Consider the following 20,949-nt stretch of genomic DNA (forward strand, 5'->3'; position numbering starts at 1 on the left):
CGAGATGTCATATTTTTTAGTCTATCGTCGCGTTGTTCCTGTCGTTTTCAGAAACTCCGTCGCCACTTTATAAACACCGACATCATGTGTGCACTATGGTCGTATAGGTGCTCCGTGATGTTTTGACAATTTCAAAACGACACCTGCCCGTTATAAGGTAGAAAATATATATCGCGTCATGATGAAAATGTCTGATTTTTGCTTTATTATAAGTAACTATGTAATATACCTATATTTATTACTTTGATGAATTGCGTCAATAGTTACGGCCGTAAAATATAGACGGGACGGGACTCTTAATGAATAACGTTCGAGGAGCTTCTCCGAGAGATCCGTTATTATGTACGGTATTTTCAATGGTTTCCAAAGTATGTGGAAGCTGGAAATGATTTTAGCTTCGAACCACAAAAATCTAGCAAATTCGATAGTGCAATTTTTTGAGGTTTTTAGCAGAAAGCATTGACGACACTTGGCAGGAATATGATTTAGATTTGCCGCTGCATTAAAAATGGCGATGAATAAATTTCGATTAAAAGACTCCATATGTAAACCACTACGTGCGCTGTGGGTAAGGGGACTGAGAAATGGTTTCGAAACCGAAGAACAGCTTGAAGCGCACAAAAAATCCATGCGAAAGTACAACAAAGCAGGATATGATTACGAATATCTATTCAATCTTGAGAAGCATCAGCTCGTTTACAAAGTAATTCGTCTTCAACGTCAAGTCGACAGTTACACCATCATGAAAAGTGTGACTAACGTTGATGGACGTGATAAAATCAGAGTGGACCATCCTGATCCGGAGAATGTTGTCGACCATTCTGAGTTCAACCATAGACGGGTGGCATTCAAGGTTGCCTATCTAGGTTGGGATTACATGAGTTATGCTTGGAGTCAAAATTCCGATCGCTCCATAAAAGGTCACACGAACAATGTAGAGAGAGTCTTCATGGAGGCTTTGCTGAGACAACAACTGATTTCCGGTGTGGGACGAAAAATAAACTTGGACCGCGCCGGGAGAACTGATTCCACCGTAAGCGGACTTTCACAGGTTATAGCAGTCAACGTGCGTTCTAACCTTGACGAAGGCTTTGGGGTTTGGAAAATGAAGACCAAAGAAGAGAGAGATCACGAGAAAGAATCATTAAAGGGTAAGAATTGTACTTGCATGGTATAGCCTATCAGGCATTTTTTTCTAGTAGTGTATCTATATTGTCAGTGTTGCCAACTTTTCTACTTGAGTAGCATAAATATTGGTATTGGTTACTATCTTGACCCCTCCATGAACTATATAGTTAATCAATGTCGTCAACATGATGCTATACTCGAGTAGAATAATGAAATATTTTTTCCTCTGCAGTGGAGTAGGGGTTAAACCCGCTCAGAGGCCAAACGCCAGACGTCAAATGGCCAAATGTCTGTACGGCGTTTGGCGTCTGTTATGTTCAGACGCCGAGTAGCTATACGGCGTTTGGCGTCTGGTATGTTCAGACGCCGAGTAGCTATACGGCGTTTGGCGTCTGGTATGTTCAGATGCCGAGTAGCTATACGGCGTTTGGCGTCTGTTATGTTCAGACGCCGAGTAGCTGTACGGCGTTTGGCGTCTGATATGGTGAGACGCCGAGTAGCTATACGGCGTTTGGCGTCTGTCATATTGAGACGCCGAGTAGCTATACGGCGTTTGGCGTCTGGTATCTCAGTAAACTGAGCAGAGGCTAAATCCTTTCATGGCGCGACTATATGATATCTAAGATTGCATATTGTTAAATGTTTGTCATAATATGCGGTGGCAGAATCCCAAATTATCTATTGCATGTTCAGCTGTATCAAATTATTGTATCACCGCCCAGGGTTGCAATGAATCGAGTCATCATCATCATCATCATCATCATCATTGGTTTATTAGCAATTTTATCAGTTCAATACACCACAAAAAATGCGATACAATGAATAGACAGGAAGATGTCGAAGCGACTTGGATTTGTCTATGGAATCAGACACCCACCTTGGCCTAGGCGATGTAAAGAGGAGGCATGCACACTGAATTAAAGTAAAGGAGACAGTATAGAAAAAGAAAGCGACAAGAATAGGGCGGCATCTCATGGGAAGCGAGATCGATAGGTCAGTCGTGGTCCGGTAATCTTGAGGATGGACTGTATTTATTTATTTATTTATTTATTAGTAATTGCATGTCATGACTCGACTCACAATTTTTTTGATGACTCGAGTCATTTTCTTGAAAAGGGATTTACTCATTGTATGACTTATTGAAGAATGGTATATCAGGACTGATAAATGAAAAATATGCCCAAACCTGCCTTTTATCTGTTACAATAACCATGTTTAGAATGGAAAAAATAAACATAAAAATTATCCGAGGCCTTCGATATCGCCCCCGCGAGTTCCATAGAAGTGATCTGAAGCTGTACTCGATAGGGAACAGTAAACACATGACATGGACTCGACCCATTGCTCGTATCGGACTTGACTCGTTAGGGATTGCTCGGACTTGACTCGCCGGTGAATTGAAAACGACTCGACTTGATTTCTTGAAACCAAGTGACTTGATGACAACCCTGTCACCATACCCCATATTTGTACACTCGCAATGAATTTCAGACCCAAGTCTGCAGTATGTAATGAAACTGCAATACCACAATATGAAATAGCCAACGGAACCACAGCAGAAGGCAATAAAACCACGGTAAAAGTCATTAAGAAATGAGCAGTGGAACCACAGTAAAAATGACTGAGAAAGAAGCATTGGAACAGTAAAAAGTCATTAAGAAATGAGCAGTGTGGAATCATAGTAAAAGTCACAAAGAAATAAGCAGTGGTACCACAGTAAAAGTCAGAGAAATAAGCAATCAAACCACAGTAAACATTGATAAATTAGCAGTGGAACCACAGTATAAACGCCGTTAAGAAATATAATTCACACAGTACATATATCATGCAATAAAAATCATCATCAGGATCAGGTATCTGCTGTCCCGGGCAACAGTCCTCGTGTGTCCATCGACCACAGCCGTCACACGCAACCTGGAAACGAGTTAGAATCAATATACCTGACAAATGTAATCTCGTAATTGCATACCCATTTCATGTCTTTTTGGGTGGTCTTGACTACTGCATTTAATGCAATAATCTCCATATTCTTTCACATCTGCAGGAAAAACATGCAACGTATTTAATATGGTTTGCATCTGACATGGACCAACATACCAGTCGCATCAAGCAAGATTTGACCAAACTGCTGGCGGTAGCTTTCGCAAGCTCGTCGGGAATGATTAAAATTAAGGTTGCCATATGGGATCCAGTGGTCAAGTAGAGTTTGGCGGCCTATTAAATGAAAGTTTGCATACCAATTTTCTCAAATCTTAATACATGAACGCATCACAAACCTTCAACGCAAGGACACCACAATTAAATCCGTCATTTTGAACACCGGTCCTTATTAATCCTGTATATCTCGCAACTGATTCTCTTCTTGAGTACGTTCGTATAAATTCGCTGGATTAATACAGAAATGAAATATGTCTCTTGAATACGACCTCATCGACTTACTCAAACTGTTGCAAGACATTCCCATAGCGATCCTCGTGGCCCATTGGATCGTATAGTAGAACCATATTTGATTCAACGTCAGATATCTAAAAGAGTATATACACACATTACACTAATACAGAATATATCAATTTATTTTAAATGAATTCTAGTTTTCAAGTAATCGCAAGCCATGATAATATCAAGCTTTTTAACACTCAGTCAATTACCCCTAAATCACAATCAAGTAGAGAGTCTTCACTGAGGAATGCAACATGGCTATACTCGGGTAAAATATTTACACACCTTGCACTTCGCGTTGTCGACAGCGTGAGGTACACGATGAGCCCAGTGTACCGCCTCGATATGCTCATCTAGCTTTTCTGACGTTTTGATTTCGCAGAGACCACAATTATGTTCGTGAACTGTTATGATTCTAATGAGGTGTGTCAAATCCTCAGCTAGAGCAATCGCTGTCATTGCTGCAAGGAAACTCGGTTATCATAAGCATCGAAAGACGTCTACCATACTGTAGCAGAATCTTTTGTTGGTCGGCGTTAAAGCTCCCAACTTCGACCCTTTAGCAATCCTTCGTGAGCGTGACTACCCTCAGATAACATCCTAGACGCTAGATGGCGTTTGGTGGCTACAGTTTTGAGACGCCAAGTAGCTATACGGCGTCTCACATTTCGGACGCCAAACGCCGTGTAGCTACTCGGCGTCTCAAAACTGTAGCCGCCAAACGCCATCTAGCGTCACCAGTTCAGCCGCCAAACGCCGTATAGACATTCGGCCGCCGCGCGGCGTTTGGCGTCTGGCGTTTGGCCTCTGAGCGGGTTTAACCCCTGTTGCTGCAGTGTTTCTTAACTATTCAAGTAGCCTTGAGCTGCCATGAAATGTTTTTCATATCCCCATCTAGAATTGAAACACCACTTTGTCAAATCGCCCCAAACCCCGGTCTTGAACCCCATGGGGTTTGCAACACAACTTCTGTGGATTTCAGGAACAGAAGATATTAATATCGAAGGTGTCGTCATGCTCTGTTTTTTGGATACAGTATAATTGACTTGGTTGTAGGTGCACCGAAGCGTCATAGGTTCGTTCCAGAATGGAAGTTACGGCCAATCCTGAAATGCCGGAGTGTGATAGTCCAACACCAACAGGTTTCACACTCCTGTACTAAAGCACCCACCCCGCCGGCCTCAAGCCACCATTCTCTCATAATTCCGAAAAATACTTTCATTTTTCATCATGACCCTACAGCTATTTTGTCGTAGAGAATGGCATAACTAAATTGAGAGCAACAATTTCCTTGAAAGAAAATTTTTGAGTTGAAAAAATCCGGCCAATAATATTCCACTTCATATTTATATTGCATCTTGATTTAGGTCATTCGTCCGAATAGCGTATAATTTCACACTGCATCTCGTACCCCCTACTTTGGTGATTTGTACCCCGGTAGGGTCCAGGTAAGAACCGATACTCCAGAGTCCAGATCAGTGGTTCCCAACGTGGGCGATATCACCCCCCACAGTGGGCGATATTGAGAAACTGGGTTGTAAAACCCAATTCCATCTTTTGAAATGATGTAAGCAGCCTTTTGATGTACCTGTATCAGGCTGAATACAGTTCCCCAATAAATAGAACTTTTTCCGCCCTACTTCTTGTGTGTTGCATCCGTTTTGTCAATGTCTGCAACTATCTCGACTCTTCCAGGGAATAATTCATTCTTCTACCCCAGTTATTGTTAATAATTACTTTGCCGGAGCATTTTGTTACCACTATCATCATGGGCAAAGGTTTTAGCAATCGCTTAAGTTTTACTATGTGGCTGGCCACCCGCAATCTTATTCATACAATCTTCCTCGACTGTTTCGTTATTCAGCATGTACTTACCCACACCCCTTGTTAAAAAAATATTGTATTGAAATGTTGACTGAGTAAACCCATTATTTCAGAGATTCCTGACCCAAATTACATCCCGAATTACCTGAAATACTCTGTCAAGGACAGATCACAGGACTCCAGAGAAATCCCGTACGTTCAGCTTCTCAATGAAGCACTTCCAACAGATATTAGAGTGCTCGCTTGGTCTCCAGTTCTAAGTAAATTTTCACTTCGCGGCGGTTGCGTGAGAAGGACATATCGTTATTTCTTTCCAAAGGGGGATTTGGATATTGACTTGATGCATCGAGCTGCTCAAAAGTTAGTCGGTGTGCACGATTTTCGTAATTTTGGGAAAGTGTCCTCGGAAAACATGGATCATAATTTTGAAAAAGAGCTTGAAAGTTTCGACATTGAAATCATGGCTGGAAGATGTGATCCCGCGTTACCAGAGTGCGATATCTGCTGTGCCACAATATCCGCGTCTGGATTTATATATAATCAAGTTCGCTTGATGATGTCGGTTCTAATGAGCATTGGATGTGGTGTTGAGGAACCGTCAATCATTGACACCTTGCTTGATACAGACAAGATTCGAGGTAGACCTTCATACTCAAGACTCGGAGGCATACCTTTACTTTTTTACGATGCGGAATTTCGTGACTGTGATGTTGATTGGCGGTGGGATGATGAGACCTTGCAATCGGTAGCGAGCACCATGGCAGAACTCTGGTCGCACAATGCAATGAAGAGTGAAATAATTCGAGCCATATACTCATCGGCCCTTCAAAATTTGAATCATCAAGATAGGATGGATATTAGGAACGCAGTGCATTTTGATGTAATCAAATCGGAAAACCAGTCGTCCCGAGGCAAAAAGATCTTGGAGATGGAAAAGGCCAAAGATGTCAAAGAGTTTCGTGACAAAGAAGTGGAACGCACGATCAGAAGGCTGCAAAAAAAGGGACGTTATAACGATGCGAAGAATGTGAAGGCAGGAACCAGTGATGTTTATGTGGGCTGGGCGTCAGATCGCTAAAGAGAGGTGACGTCTTGACATGCTCACCTCATCCCGCCAAAACAGCTCGTCAAGAATCAGGTGAAATTGATCTTGTAACTGTTTCATTTGCTCTTTTATTTCGCAAATATATTTCACACAAAAGGCGGGTATCATCATGATTCATTACAATTTTGACCAGTGGAAAATGCCACGCGATTTCAATACAGCTAAAACAATGCAAGTTGAAGCGACTTGGATTAGTCTTTTACTCATATAGAGTTTTAATGTTTCCTGCAAGCCAATACGACAGCTATGATGACACGAAAATACACATGTTGTATCCTTGATCGGTGGATAATCCACGATTTATCAACGAAAAACTCACATAACTCCGCTTCTACTGGTCGGAATTGACTCAAATTTGTTTTGCAACGTCTTTGAAGACAGCTCCACAATTTCATGGGGTTGGCAGAAAAATTTGGAATTTTTTTTTTTAATTTTTCATAATAAATTAAAAATTTTAATTGGATCTGCGGAGGCCTTTACTGGTTGGAATCGAGTGAAATTTGGTGAGCAAGGTTTTCTACTGCAACCTGACGATTTAAGAGGTGACCGGCTTGAATCGGGAAAAAAAAGTTATTTTTGAACAGCCCTACTGTACAACTGCACAGTGTACGCACAGTCTCACAGTCACAGTTTTTATTTTTAAACGGGTTTCCAGCCGAAAAAGGGGAGTGGTTTGAAATTGTTTCAAATTTACCAAGGTAGCATCAATCTATTGGGGTTAAGTACATGCGTAAAATCCGATAATATATGGATAGCACCAGCCTCCTCGTGATAACGAACTTTGCCAGCGATAGATTGCCGTCAATTTGCGATTCCTCTCGATCTCGCTTCAATACTAACTATTCACCAACTCGGATGTGGTTGTGAACAATTGGATACGCAACCGCGGTAACGACGAACTATTTCACAAATCAAAATGATCAAGTCTGTTGTGGAATCTGTTCTGTAATGGCACCGATTTCGGGTGAATCAGGCCTGTCCCGTCTTCTAATAACTCGGCCTTGACACTCATCTTCCGATGCTTTAGTATTAGCGCTAATCATTTACGCCCGTTTGAGTCGGTTCGAGGCCAATTGCACAGATCAAGTCATTCAATTTCACGTTGTCACTCTTATGCCAGCATCGCATAACAATCGCATGAATAGAGGCGAGGCCTGCTGTAGACTCGATAGTTCAGGCTAGTGACGATATCAGGCCCGCAGGCGGACGCGCTAAATAAAACGAGCGTCGATAACGCTCAGCAGATGTCAATGAACCGTTTCGCACACAAATGACTCGCGCCGATCAGCCAGTCGAATTTGATCCTGAAATGGTGCGATTTTAATTATTGGGTTGTCTTTGCAGCAAGAGCAATATCATCATTGGTTTATTAGCGATTTTATCAGTTCAATACACCACAAAAAATGCGATACAATGAATAGACAGGAAGATGTCGAAGCGACTTGGAGTAGTCTATGGAATCAGACACCCACCTTATTGGCCTAGGCGATGTAAAGAGGAGGCGTGCGCATTGCACACTGAATGAAAGTAAAGAAGACAGTGTAGAAAAAGAAAGCGACAAGAATAGGGCGGCATGTCATGGGAAGCGAGAACGATAGGTCAGTCGCGGTCCGATAATCTTGATGATGGACTGTATCTATTTAGTAGTAATTGCTTGTATTTCGACTTGTTGTATATTGGCGCATGCCGCGACCTTATCAATAGAAATCCATATCTACCAAATGCTCTATGGTTTGAAATTCGACTCGCATCTTGTTGCGCTCGAGAGAGTCGGTTCAGCAATGAAGTTTATTGGAACGTAGAAGGTCCACGTTCTAACTAATCGAATTAATTCAGAATTTGTGCCACCGTGTTGCATCAATTATTTGACAACGCCGTGCACCGCACAGTGCGCCGTATTAATAACGAATCAAGCACTGACATGTGACATTACGGGATTACGAGGGTATAAAGCAGACAAGAATTAGTACTACAGATGATTGCAAACGAGAAAGCTCACATCTACAGAAATTCATATCTTGCGTACGGTCATTCCAAACCTAGACTTCCGATGTTGACACCACTACCTTTTCAAATCTCCTGAAATTTGGCACATGCATAGATGAGCTTTCCAAACTGCATGAGCTACATTTAATAAAAATTGGACAAAAGATGGGACAAACGATCGTCATTTTAAAAATTGACAATTTTCCGCTTATTTCGGGTCTGCACTGTACTTTGCTTTATCAATACAGTATTTGAAGAGCTTCTTTCAAATACAGAAGTTCAATATACAATTGAATAGTATATTCATATTGTAATGAAACCAAATAAAATGAAACTCGTTAGGGGTAATCGTCAGCAACAATACAGTATTAAAGAAGGTGTAGCTGGATGTTGGAATACAGTTGATAGAGATTGAGAGAGAGAATCTATATTCGTATACGTTACATATCAACATTACGCTGCAAAAATGTAACAGTGAAATGCGACATGCAAGGTAGACGGGAGGCTTGATATTTGTCAATTGGATTTCTCGGTAGCTTTTCTTGTTTTAAACATGTTTGTTTTAAATGCAACCCGCCTACATTGGTATCATTTTTTTTTATCTTTTCTCTGTTCACGATATCATTTATCCGGTAGAGCTGAATGAGGTATCTTGGAAAATGTAGGGGAAGTAAATATTAAATAAATAGCATTTGTCTTGTGGGGTTCAGATTTCCAGGACAGGAACATTCGGCGCCAGCAGCCATATCGCCTGTGGACATATGTATAGGCTATATCGAAGCTTTCGGTCAGAATAACGGCAGTCCTTTTTGGCCAAGGTTTTCTCGTTGCCGATCGTCCTGACAAACTTCTCGGAGTCGCATATGTTACATGGACTAAACATTCATATGTCTTGGTGGGTTAGGTGCGTCGTGGCGCGGTAATGACCGACGCCGAAGTGCCCATTTCTATAAATCATGCGAATTTTTTCTTGGGAAGGGTACCCAATAATAAAGATATTTGGCAATATTAAATCGCGGTGATCCGGGCCGCATGCTGCCCGCGGGCCCAAGTTTGCCAACTACTGCTTTAGATCGGTAAAAGATGGAAGGTGCTCTGTGGTTCAAATTTGAAGCAATTCCACATGCATCGGATATAGAAAGCAAAGGTAGGTAAAGAGCTTCAGCTCAAACCGAGCGAGATAGTGTAATGGTTATGCGTCCGGCTTCTCGAGCGGTAGGTCGTGGGTTCGATCCCCGGCCGGGTCATACCAAAGACTCGAAAAATGGTATCCGCAGCTATCCTGCTAGGCGCTCAGCAATCACGGATAGCATGGAGGAGAAAAAAAAACGGGGGCGCAGACTAGATGACCTCATGGGGCCGTATCGCAACTCCGTCGCCAAAGCATCTCGATGGTGCAGGCGAGAAAGAATATCATCTCTCTCTCTCTCTCTCTCTCAATCTAATTGGTAAAAATCCTACAATTACACAGGAATAACTGCACCGCAGTACGAGCAATGAGCATACATTACTGTGGTTATCTGATCAATTCAATTTATTTATTGCTAAAAATTTTATCATCTTAATACACCACAAGACTGCGATACAATGAAAGATAGGAAGGTGTCGAAACGACTTGGAGTAGTCTTCGAAATCAGACACCCATCAGCTGACCTAGGTGGTAGAAAGGAGACTTGCACACTGAATGAAAGGTGAAAGAAGATAATATAAAAGGACGACAGGTGACAAAAATATGGCATGTGTCGAAAGGCCAGATCGATATATCAGGTTGTGGTCCAGGAAACTAGAGACTAACTATTATTTATACAGTAAAAATTGTTTGTATTTCGACTTGAATGTCGACGTGCTCGATGACTGTCGGATAGCAGACAAGGCTCCACAAATCAGGTCCGGCATATTTGATGGAGCGAGGATTCTTTTGTCCACCTAATGGTAGTTGGACGACTACCGAGGTAGATAAGTTATTGAAGTTTTCGGGACAGTGGCCGCAGCGGAACTGATACATACACTTGGCAATTTCTAGTTTCCGCATATCTTTTACGTTTAAGACACCGAATCTCTTTCAAAGACTACCCCGCGTCGATTCGACACGTTTCTGTCCTTTTATTGTATCGCAATCTTGTGGTTTTCTGATCTGATAAAATTAATAATATGCTCATACCGATACTAATAATACACGAACGAATCTTCGAGAAATTTTATAGTGTCACTGAACCATAACAAGCCATTGACAGGGTAATGTTCAGTTGTTTACAGATTGAGATTTGTGGCTGAATACAATGAAGGTGCCAGATTTCCTTACGTATTGCTATTACAATGACGGTAGTAGTAGTAGTAGCTATTACCCGTATTACTAATACTTATATCAGGAAGGAAGGGAATATATTTTCACATCTTTATAGTCTACAACTGGTGTAACGCTATTGCCCAATCATTTATTATATATAGGCCCATCGAAAAGAAATGACGTAATTTCGTGAGGATCAAGAAAGATTGTAACTTGTAACAGCGCATGCAGACATGCCAATAAATTACTTGAAACCAATCTATTTGTGGCTTATATTCATTGCACGGTAACTGTAGCAATAGACCTATGCCCTTTATTCATCCCATTTATATATATGATTGTGATTTGTTTGGTTGATTAGCTAACTTCACCAAGCATTCTTGATTGTTCTGAACTTACAGAAGTAATAAGAAAATATATACCTCTACTCAAGATTCTTTCATACCATAATTCGTATCAACGTATGCCCCACTCCACTATACCAGGAGTGATCAATCTTATTGGTTGTGAGTTGTGATCAATTTGCTGTATGAATGACAGGAACTTATGTTGGTAATGAATTGAGTTTGTCGAATATCGAATCTAGTGATTTGAGGTAAATATATAAAAAGTGCAATGTAAAAGAAATCACATCGCTGCTACATTTTGTCATTGGAAAATCATTTTTGATTGACAGCTTTAAATAACGCGGGTTTACAACTGAGAACTTTACGTTCTGGTAGAAATAGCCATTCTGATGCACCAGACTTTGGCAGCTACTAGGTACGGATAACTTTTGGCATTGAATTATTTTCTGCCATTACAGGAATTTTTGTAGCAATCTGAAATTATGCAGTGATTCTAAAGTACGATACCAATTTCTCCCAATGCTACACTGCCAGAATGATACTGATTCGGATATTCTTCACTGAAGAGAATCAAATAGATTGGATGGTACCATCACCGGAAGGGATTTACTTCGATGACGTGTTGGAAGCGATATGCCAAGCGAGTGAAAGAAAATTGGTTGTTACGTCATTCGAGTATAAAGATGAAGAGGAAGACTTGATAACCGTGAGAAATGAGCAGGATTTAAAAGCAATGATTCATTTTTGCCACGGTCAAGCAATTGAAAAACTTGTGATATACCCGAAAGCTTGTAAAAATCCAGGGAAACGAAACAAGTTCGGATTGAAAGTTGCAATAACTCCCTCAAAACACAGCCAAGGAATTTCTCAAAGTGATTTACCTAATCGACAGTCTGCAATGAACAATTCGATGACAGGTGGTAATCAAGCCTCTGTGGTAACACAGAATGCTTTTCAGACCGACTCAGTTTCTGCAAGTCACGGTAATATCGTGAATGAGATGGACGGACTTTCAAATTTGTCTTTGACTTATTTAGAAACTCTAGGACATGGAAATAGCGGAGTTGTGTACAAAGTTATACATAATAAGTCAAAAATGCATATGGCTGTTAAATCCATCCCGATTGATTTGACAGGCAGGGAACAAGAACGGATTAAATCAGAATTAAAGATTTTAAACGAATGTAACAGCTCTCCGCAAACTGTCGATTTCTATGGTGCTTATCTAAATGAAAACCGCATATTTTTATGCATGGAATTCATGGATGGAGGCTCGCTGGATCGTTACGGCAAAATCCCAGAACTTGTTCTTAAAAGAGTATGTCGCCGCGTTGTTTCCGGTTTGCGGTTCTTATGGAGTAAAAAGATAATTCATCGAGATGTTAAACCCTCGAATATTCTTGTCAATACCAAAGGTCAAGTCAAGCTATGTGACTTTGGGGTGAGCAGGCAACTAGTGAACTCGATAGCAAAAACGTACATAGGCACAAACGCGTATATGGCACCTGAGCGTGTCCATGGTTTGGAATACACAATACACTCTGATATTTGGAGTTTGGGTCTATCAATATCAGAAATGGCTACTGGAAGTTACCCATACCCGGAACTAGCGTCAAAGATCAAAAGCTCCCGCGGAGTAATACCTATGGAAGTCTTACAATGTATTGTAAATGCAGCCCCTCCGCAGTTACCAACACACTGCTTTTCTCTGGAATTGGTTGACTTTGTTCGCGGCTGCTTGCAAAAAGACGCTTCCAGCCGTCCGAACCCTGATATTTTGTCACTACACGCTTTTGTAAATATCGAAATGAACGACCATGAAGATGTCATCATTGCGAACTGGCTCTCACAGAGATTATCATTTGCTTCGTCAAAAAGATGTTGACGTTTAGTTCGTTTGCAGTGATTTAGTGAAAAGCGTCTTGTTATTTTTCAAATGCACGCAAATGTATCACGAGAACGCAATATTTCAAGAACTCTATGCTATGATATGTTTGATCTGTTCACCTTAGCTGAAATTTTGTTGTATAAAGCAGGGGTTCCCAACCTTGGCGGCCTTCAAAAATTTTGAAAAACAATGCTCCCCCTATTTTTTCACCTTTTCAAAAATTAAAGAAACATTATTTTATTTGAAAAACTGCTTTATACAGTAAAAGGCATAATAGTACACAATAAGCATGATAGTACTATAGCCTCATCAGTTTTTAGGCTACATATTCAGCTGACGTGATGGTTGAGATTGTTTTTACTCTGACAATGTCTAAATTACTGGTTTGGCCTCAAGAGGGAAGATAATTTTAATTCATTTCTTTTGTCATAGTGGAGCAGACTTGTAGATGATAAATATTTTCATGCCTCTTCTGAAAAAGGCTGAAGGCACCCCGGGTTGGGAACCCCTGGAAAAGAGAATCCCTGTTAGTAGCTTTGTAGGATGCAGGGATTTATGACCGAGAGGTATTTTGAACTCGGATCCCTTAGGCTTGCATTATTATAAATGCAATGATAATGTCAATACTTTATCATAAAGTTATCATGTTCAGATATAGTTTCATCTATTCTTATTGTTCTATTTCTATAAATATTTCATTCCTTTTATTGCTTGCAGCCGATGTGTGTAATCTAGCTTAGTTAATCGAAATGGATGATGCGTTCAGTGATGAAGAATTTCATGACTGTATGGACAATGTAAACGAAACAAATGCGACACAAGATGAACGCAAACAACATCCTTTAACCGATGAGGAGGATTCTAGTAGAAGCGTTGATGTGAAAGCAAATTGTGAGCCAACTGATGCAGATATCTCTTCCAAGTCAGAGAGCATTGATGTGAATCACGACATAAAACTAAATAGCCCTGATTCTTTGAAGCAAGATGATAGCTGCAAAGCGAGCCAACCAGTTCCACAGACGTCGGAAGCCGGCGATCCACTAAGTGATAAATTTGCAGACGCAAATTTGGAATCTTCTGAGGAAAGTGACGACGAATCAGCTCTGTCAGAAGAGGTTGTTCGCGACCGGACATTAGAAGCTACAAAATTAAAAGAGGAGGGAAATGCGGAATACAAAAATGGAAATTTCCAAGATGCAATGCGACTGTACACTGACGGAATTAAACTGTGTCCAAAATGTTCGCGGAAGGAGCGTGCTGTTTTACACTCGAATAGATCAGCCTGTTATGTTAAACTCGATCGTACTGATGACGCTATCAAGGACTGCTCGGAAGCCATCGATCTTCATCCGCAATACGTGAAAGCTTATTTACGCCGAGCTCAACTTTATGATGACACAGAAAAATACGAGGAAGCGCAGAAAGATTATGAGAAAGTATTAGAACTCGATAATTCCGTTACTTCCGCTCGTCAAGCGTTGGCGATGTTGCCGGAAAAAATCGAAAAGAGAAACGAAAAATTGAAACAGCAAATGATGTCGAGTTTGAAGGATTTGGGAAACTTATTTTTGAAGCCGTTCGGCTTGTCGACAAACAACTTTCAAATGCAGCAAGATCCAAATTCGGGGTCTTATAATATTCAATTTAATAATAATCCAGGGCCGCAGGCGAGTAACGGGCCTGCAGGAGGAGAATGATTGATTGCGAATGTTTTTGTTCGCCATAAATCACCAATAGATATCTGAAAAACTTCATTATACAGGTGAATAATATATTCATACTGAAGTAAACCCGAATATTTTCGGCTGACACTCATCACGGGTAATCATCAGCAACTTTATTTGGCTCTTGGACTATTGACTCTTGGAAGCACAGAGCTTCACTATGAAGTGAAAGTGAAAATTAGTATATTCACTTCTGATTTCACGATTATGTCTCGAAAATGCTCTATGAATAGTTGCATCGCTTTGAACAGAGCAGAAATAATAATAAAATCACCAATGGATATCTTGAAAGTAACCCGTACATTTTCGGCTGACACTCGTCAGGGGTAATCATGAGGAGTCAGCAACTAGATTACCCCCGTCGAGTGTCACCTGAAATTGAAAATATTCGGGTTCATTTCAATATGAATAACGAATATACTATTCGATTGTATATTGAAGTTCTGTACCTGCCAGAAGCTCTTCAATGGAAATCTGAATATTTGAATTGCTTTAAACAGAGTAGTAACATTATAGAATCATCAATGAATACCTATTATTTGTCCTGGTTTAAGGTTTAAGCCACAAAAATGCTCCATCTTAATATTTGGATGGCTTTGAACAGAGAAGAAAGCATAATAAAATCACCAACGAATATCAATATTTATCTTGATTTTTAGTGTATGCCTCGAAATGCTTTTTCACTTTTGAATAGAGCAGAAAGCATTATAAAAAACCTAGGCATTGGTACAATTGTTCGAGTGACAATAAAGCCAGTCAGTTTCGATACGCTCTTTTGAGACTTTTCAAACCTATGTTCAGAAAATATGATCGTATTTCTACATCGCCCGAGTTTTTCTATCATGAATCGCATTTTCATGTTTTCGCACATTTGAGCAATCGACTGTCAACATCTTTTATGCCGCAGGACTATTAGACTCGAACAACAAGCAGCTAGAATATGACCGCGCAAAGTGGAACGGTGTCACCGACCGCAAAGCTTGCCGTTCTTGTTCTGATGTCTTTTATGACAACCATTTACTTGATATTGATCCGATGGACCAGAATCACTTCCTCGGAGAAATATATCACAACAACAGCAGTAGCGATGCAGGTAAGTTGTGTCTGATTGCTGACGCTTTAAAGAGTAGATGTGATTTCGCATGTATTTTGGACAATGCGGAACAAAATAATTTTGGAATCCTTAGTGATGAAATATTGAAAGTTATGCAACAGCAAACTATTGTTACTCGTTGCAATGGTTACCTGTCCCTTGCAAGCAAAGGTGGTCAAAATAATCAGCATCGCCACTCAAGTAGAAGTGGAACTAGCTCTGTAAATTTCAACTTGATTATTAGAAGTAGTAATTTCCAAGACATGGCAAAACTACTTTGAGTGGAAGTAGAAAATGAGAGACGACAAGGTTTGATTGATAAAAAGGTCAATGTCAACAGGGGCCGATTTTTTTTTTGTCAAACCAAAAATGTTTCCCTAAAAATTCTTAAGTAATGGGTATTCTTGTCTGCTAACACGTCTTTTGTGTTTGTGAAATGTGTCCTCTTTTTCTAATCTCGAAATATGGTAACCTTGCAATATGTATCTCCGCGACTGATGCAAAATGGCTAATGACACTAGAAATAGGTAGAATCTTTGAAATTACATTCAGTTACTGCGACAAATGGTCCATTTTTTACGGTTCTTATGAATAATTTCTCACAGAGTGATGCAAACTTATCCCAAACCTGCTTTCTACTTTTCAAACTAGCAGAAAGTACGGTAAGTAGTTTTCCTAGAATCTGTTCAAGTAGAATTAGTCTAAAACATAACCACTCGAGTGGAAAAACCTTCATTACTCCGAAAAATTAGAATTCGTTACTGACCACTTGAGCTTACAAGCTCATATTAAACAATAATATGGTTTACTTTTTGCATAACATTGTTAAACCTTGTGTTTTGCAACCAAAGTTGAGTAATTACAGGTTTTTACTCTCAGTTGTGTTCTGCTGAAGTATATTTTATGTTTACAGTTGTCCATTCACTAATCAGCAAAATTTTGATCGTATTATTCCAGAAAACATATGTAATTTTGTACAAAATTTTGTTTGTTTTTTCAGGAATCCTTGAAGTTCATGTTTGCGTTTGCCATCCTTATTTGGGAGAGTAAAGGTATCTCGTCGGCGCTACACACCATCAAGTTAGAAGCCTACGATCAACCAATGAGCACGTTAAAGATGGCAGTGCCTTCCGTCGTGTACGCTTTGCAAAATAATATGAATTTCATAGCTCTCAGCAATTTAGACGTGCCTGTTCAGCAGGTGCGAGTCAAACTTGCTTTTCTTTACAAGAACTGCGGTCACTTATATTCACTTGCAGGTTCTTTACCAATTGAAGATTCCCGCTGCTGCTTTCTGCTCCGTTCTATTGATGGGCAAGTCTCTTTCCTACCAGCAATGGAGCGCCTGTTTCATGGTTTTTGCAGGTGAGGATACGTTTTGTTCATTTATCACTAGGTTTGTGCAAAATCGAAAACCAGGGTGACTCGATCTTGAATTGAGTCGAATATTCGAGCATCACTCATTATTACGTTACAACAGTATGAATGACGTGTGTAGTTCAAATACATATTTTTTATGCGAGCACAAACAACACAATGCCAGTTTCACATCACATTATAGATTATTTTGTATTTTTCCGGCCATGCCTATTTCATTGAACTTTGTGAGGATGCTGTTGGTTGACCGTGCCAATAACGCGTTTTCGCATTATGATGCAACAGATAATACCACTTGATTAAAAACTTGGGGCGCTTCAGGTAATCATCGCGAGTAGCCTTGTCCAACTTTAAGCGTCCCGATTTGCAGTTTTTAATCACATAATTAGCAGTCTCCCGGATCAGCTAAATTAACGATCTCTGCCCTACTACTCGAAGGCTCAACGCAAAGTTTAATACTCTATTCAGAATCAATTCGCCCAAGTAGCTTACTCAGTTACCTCCAGCCATATTTGTCACCCGCTATTTTCTAGGCCTTGCGATGGTAGAATATAATCCGTCTTCTGCTGCTGGAACGAATTCAAACCAGAATGTTTTGGTCGGCGTGGGAGCTGTTTTTGTTGCAGTTTTTTGCTCCGCATTTGCAGGTCAGTCCGCCTCTTTCTATGCTTTCACATGGATGAATAATATGTAGCCTATCCGATACAGCATGACCAATATCTGATTTTTGAGCCAATACTGATAAAACCTTAACCAATAACCCCGATATATTCGGCCGATATCGAATCTAGATTGAGGCGCATTTCCAAAAGTTCAGACCATTGATTCGAACAGCTTTACGGCCATCACTATGTTTGGAGATGAAACAAACTAGAAAGGCTGCATCTAGCATACATCGCTGTCTTCCTAGTAGGCCTACCATGCTGTGACGTCACAAAAGTTGACAAAGGCAATACCGATATTTCTATGAAAGGGTGATAGCACTCAACTCGAACGATTAGAAGCACAAATTTTATTCACCATGTTTCAGGCGTGTATTTTGAGAAGATTGTGAAGAAGGATGAAACATCTATCTGGGTATGCAATTTACAGATGTACATGTGGACCACTTCTGCGTCGATTATTGCTGTTTTAACAAAGGACTTGTCTGCAGTCAATGAATATGGATTTTTCTATGCTTATTCGCCTGCCGTATGGGTGTTACTAGGTTGGTAATTCGTGGAGTGCTGAAGATAACAGAATTCCCTAATCTTCTTCTGTGTTCAGTTATTGGCAGTGTTAACGGTTTAATTGTGTCTTTGGTTTTGAAATATGCGGACAATATCGTCAAAGGATTTGCTGCTGCGATTTCAATTGTTCTGTCAACAATTGCGTCCCACTTCCTTTTCCAGTACGACGTTGGTGAGTATTTTGTTGGTTTTTCTTGTAATCTGGTCTCAATTTTTTGTAACTTTGTGAGAGATTTGTCTTCGCGCTTACCGACTCAAAATCCCAGGGTTGTAATGACTCGAGTCATGACATGAGTTTGTCGGTGACTCGATTTGACTTCACGTCATTTTCTTAATTTTGGAAATGCCTCGACTTGACTTGAGTCAGTTTGTGTATCGACTTGAACTCGAAACTGAACAGTAATAAACGCAATTACTCAGACTTGACTCGGTGGTGAATTGAAAATGACTCAACTTGACTCGAGTCAAAACTGTAAAAGAAAGAGTGACTCGTGACTCGGAACCTTGTAACCTGGTTACAACCCTGTAATATCCTGGCCGTGAATCTTGTCTAACCTTGGCTTTGTGGAAGTTTTCCCTTGTAATGTTTCTTGTTTTCACAGGCCTGGGATTGCTTGTCGGCTGCACGATCATATGCGGCGCGATATGTCTGTATTGCTTGCCTTTGCCCTGTTTAGACTCAAAATTTGTGACCGTAGCTACCAAGATGACTGGCTCACAATATGACCAGCTGACGTCAGTCACTTTTGCCGATGAAGATGACGAGATCAATTCAGCCGATTCTACTAAGTAATCTGGCAAATTTGAAAGAATTTCATACCGCAGTACTATGTTCTCAAGCTACATGTACTCTCCTGCCACTGTGGGGTACTGTTATGCAAGCTTAGTGGTTGATGTTATTTTTTGTGTTTTAAAAACCTGTTGCAATATGAGCTTTTCGATGGCGAAGATTCCATCTTGCAGTGTGACTCAAAGTCTTCAATTCTCACAGCCTGATACATTCCTGTCTTTATCTTGTAACATACTAATTCTGCTATTGGCAAACATTTGATGCAGGGCCGGCCAACCCGTGGCCCGCGTGAAGGTTTTGAGTGGCCCGCGAGGTAATTTCCGAAATTAGTAGTATAATACAAAATGGATTGCACAGATTGTGAACTTGCAAGGCCAATCAAAAGTTTGATTAGTCTTGCCGCAACACTTGAGATATGATGACCAAAATTACAGTTCCGACGCATTGGCAGATCCATGAGCCAGTCATATTTTGGTAGATCTTTGTATACTACAGTAAAGCAGAATAATTTGAGATGGATTTATCAAAAGTAAAATTTGCTTCACGTTCCTGCAGCATGTTGTCACTCGATGTCTCGCTTTAAATATTATTACCCCTTCGTGAAAATGAAAGAATGCCTAACGTATGAGATTGAGTCTAATTATAGTCGCGATTACGAGACAAAGTGTCGTTCAACATATACGACCTTGCGTTTGCGCTAGCAGAAAGACCATCGACGATGAAACCTATATAGGCACAAAATGATTGACGCATGTTGGTCGAAGGTTTCGATATCGACATGTCCAGGCGACGAATAGTCCAGTCCTTGCAAACTGAGCCCAGTGATATAAAGCAGACCCGCAATATAGTCAAGTGACAATAGTATTGACCTATGAACTTCGAACAATTTTCGCGTGACCCGCGGCTAGTGACCCGCGTAGTAGTTCGGCAATCAAATGGGGCCCTTTGGCCAAAAAGGTTGGCCAGCCCTGATTTAATGGATTATTCTATTTGTTCAAGAAATTATTGTGGTGACATATTTCGAATCTCTGGGATTTGCTGTTCATTCTTTCATAATTGCGCCTTTAGTCGACTTTCATCAAAATCCACTTACCTTGGTTGCGCCGTAAAGAATTTATGTATATCTAAAAACAGTACATTGAGCCTAAGCCATCTACTCGCCTGGAATTTTTTATGCCTATGATGTCATATTTGGTGATACGGTTGTTGATATACGAAGCTCTTTCGAAATCTGCTAGTTGGCTACGTTTACCCCGGACGAGTATCAGCCGGAAAGATTCGAGCTTATTTCGATATGAATATTTTTCAATTGTATATTGAAGTTTTGTAGGCTACCGCCAACAATCTCTTCATCTGCTGTATGTGAATGTTCTTATGTCACGATTGTTAACCTTGCGTCTATTTGTCCTGTAGAGTCCCTAGTACTTCCTAATTGATCTAATACTGTTCCTTATGATGCATATGCGTCTACACTTTTCTTCGGGTGTTAGCATCTTAGGTATCCGAACTAGTAGCAATTTACGATATTTCATTCATGAAGAGCAATTGCAATTTACTCAGGTCAAATTTCACATCTTCACTGCTGCTCCATTTTCGCTTACTGTGACGAATGCTGGTTAAGTTCATGCAATATCTACAATGTTTTTATATTATGTTCCTGACATGATTTAAAGATCACAACATGATTATTTATTGATTCAAATGTTTGTTTTCACCTTCTCAGAAGATAGTC

At 40.3% G+C, this 20,949-nt stretch overlaps 5 protein-coding genes across 9 annotated transcripts; 4 read left to right on the forward strand and 1 right to left on the reverse strand.

The window, feature by feature from the left end:
* The first annotated feature begins 110 nt into the window (after window positions 1-110).
* On the forward strand, window positions 111-6,592 carry LOC145444582 (tRNA pseudouridine(38/39) synthase-like). The gene is made up of 2 exons (XM_080322586.1): window positions 111-1,151; window positions 5,505-6,592. Exons 1-2 carry the CDS (start codon window positions 509-511, stop codon window positions 6,467-6,469), a joined length of 1,608 nt encoding a protein of 535 aa, XP_080178712.1. The 5' UTR covers window positions 111-508; the 3' UTR covers window positions 6,470-6,592.
* Window positions 1,889-4,392, reverse strand: LOC145444623 (uncharacterized). 4 transcript variants are annotated; one of them, XR_013916724.1, is made up of 6 exons: window positions 3,853-4,392; window positions 3,568-3,653; window positions 3,405-3,513; window positions 3,226-3,342; window positions 3,098-3,166; window positions 1,889-3,042 (listed from the first exon to the last, which is right to left on the reverse strand). XR_013916724.1 is itself a non-coding variant. In XM_080322646.1 (5 exons), the coding sequence occupies exons 1-5, from the start codon at window positions 4,024-4,026 to the stop codon at window positions 3,161-3,163; spliced, it is 492 nt and encodes a 163-aa protein (XP_080178772.1). In that variant the 5' UTR covers window positions 4,027-4,392; the 3' UTR covers window positions 1,889-3,160. The 4 variants fall into 4 exon arrangements, 3 of the variants coding, with proteins under 3 accessions (XP_080178772.1, XP_080178770.1, XP_080178769.1); XM_080322646.1 differs by having other exon boundaries at window positions 1,889-3,166; XM_080322644.1 differs by having other exon boundaries at window positions 3,098-3,342.
* A 4,287-nt stretch (window positions 6,593-10,879) lies between the features above and the next one.
* LOC145444591 (dual specificity mitogen-activated protein kinase kinase 5-like) lies at window positions 10,880-13,721 on the forward strand. Its single transcript, XM_080322602.1, has one exon. It carries the CDS (start codon window positions 11,652-11,654, stop codon window positions 12,999-13,001), a length of 1,350 nt encoding a protein of 449 aa, XP_080178728.1. The 5' UTR covers window positions 10,880-11,651; the 3' UTR covers window positions 13,002-13,721.
* A 30-nt stretch (window positions 13,722-13,751) lies between these two features.
* LOC145444612 (tetratricopeptide repeat protein 1-like) lies at window positions 13,752-15,635 on the forward strand. Its single transcript, XM_080322629.1, has one exon. The coding sequence runs from the start codon at window positions 13,754-13,756 to the stop codon at window positions 14,699-14,701; it is 948 nt and encodes a 315-aa protein (XP_080178755.1). The 5' UTR covers window positions 13,752-13,753; the 3' UTR covers window positions 14,702-15,635.
* A 33-nt stretch (window positions 15,636-15,668) lies between these two features.
* Window positions 15,669-20,942, forward strand: LOC145444604 (CMP-sialic acid transporter-like). Of its 2 annotated transcripts, XM_080322618.1 has the most exons (7): window positions 15,669-15,821; window positions 16,822-17,022; window positions 17,081-17,186; window positions 17,732-17,845; window positions 18,229-18,405; window positions 18,465-18,599; window positions 19,030-20,942. In XM_080322618.1, exons 1-7 carry the CDS (start codon window positions 15,669-15,671, stop codon window positions 19,218-19,220), a joined length of 1,077 nt encoding a protein of 358 aa, XP_080178744.1. In that variant the 3' UTR covers window positions 19,221-20,942. The 2 variants fall into 2 exon arrangements, with proteins under 2 accessions (XP_080178744.1, XP_080178745.1); XM_080322619.1 differs by lacking the exon at window positions 17,732-17,845.
* The last annotated feature ends 7 nt before the right edge of the window (window positions 20,943-20,949 follow it).

Source organism: Botryllus schlosseri, chromosome 8 (assembly GCF_051294905.1).
Source record: "Botryllus schlosseri isolate E-star chromosome 8, Bs_hap1, whole genome shotgun sequence".
In the NCBI taxonomy this organism is placed as follows: domain Eukaryota; kingdom Metazoa; phylum Chordata; class Ascidiacea; order Stolidobranchia; family Styelidae; genus Botryllus; species Botryllus schlosseri.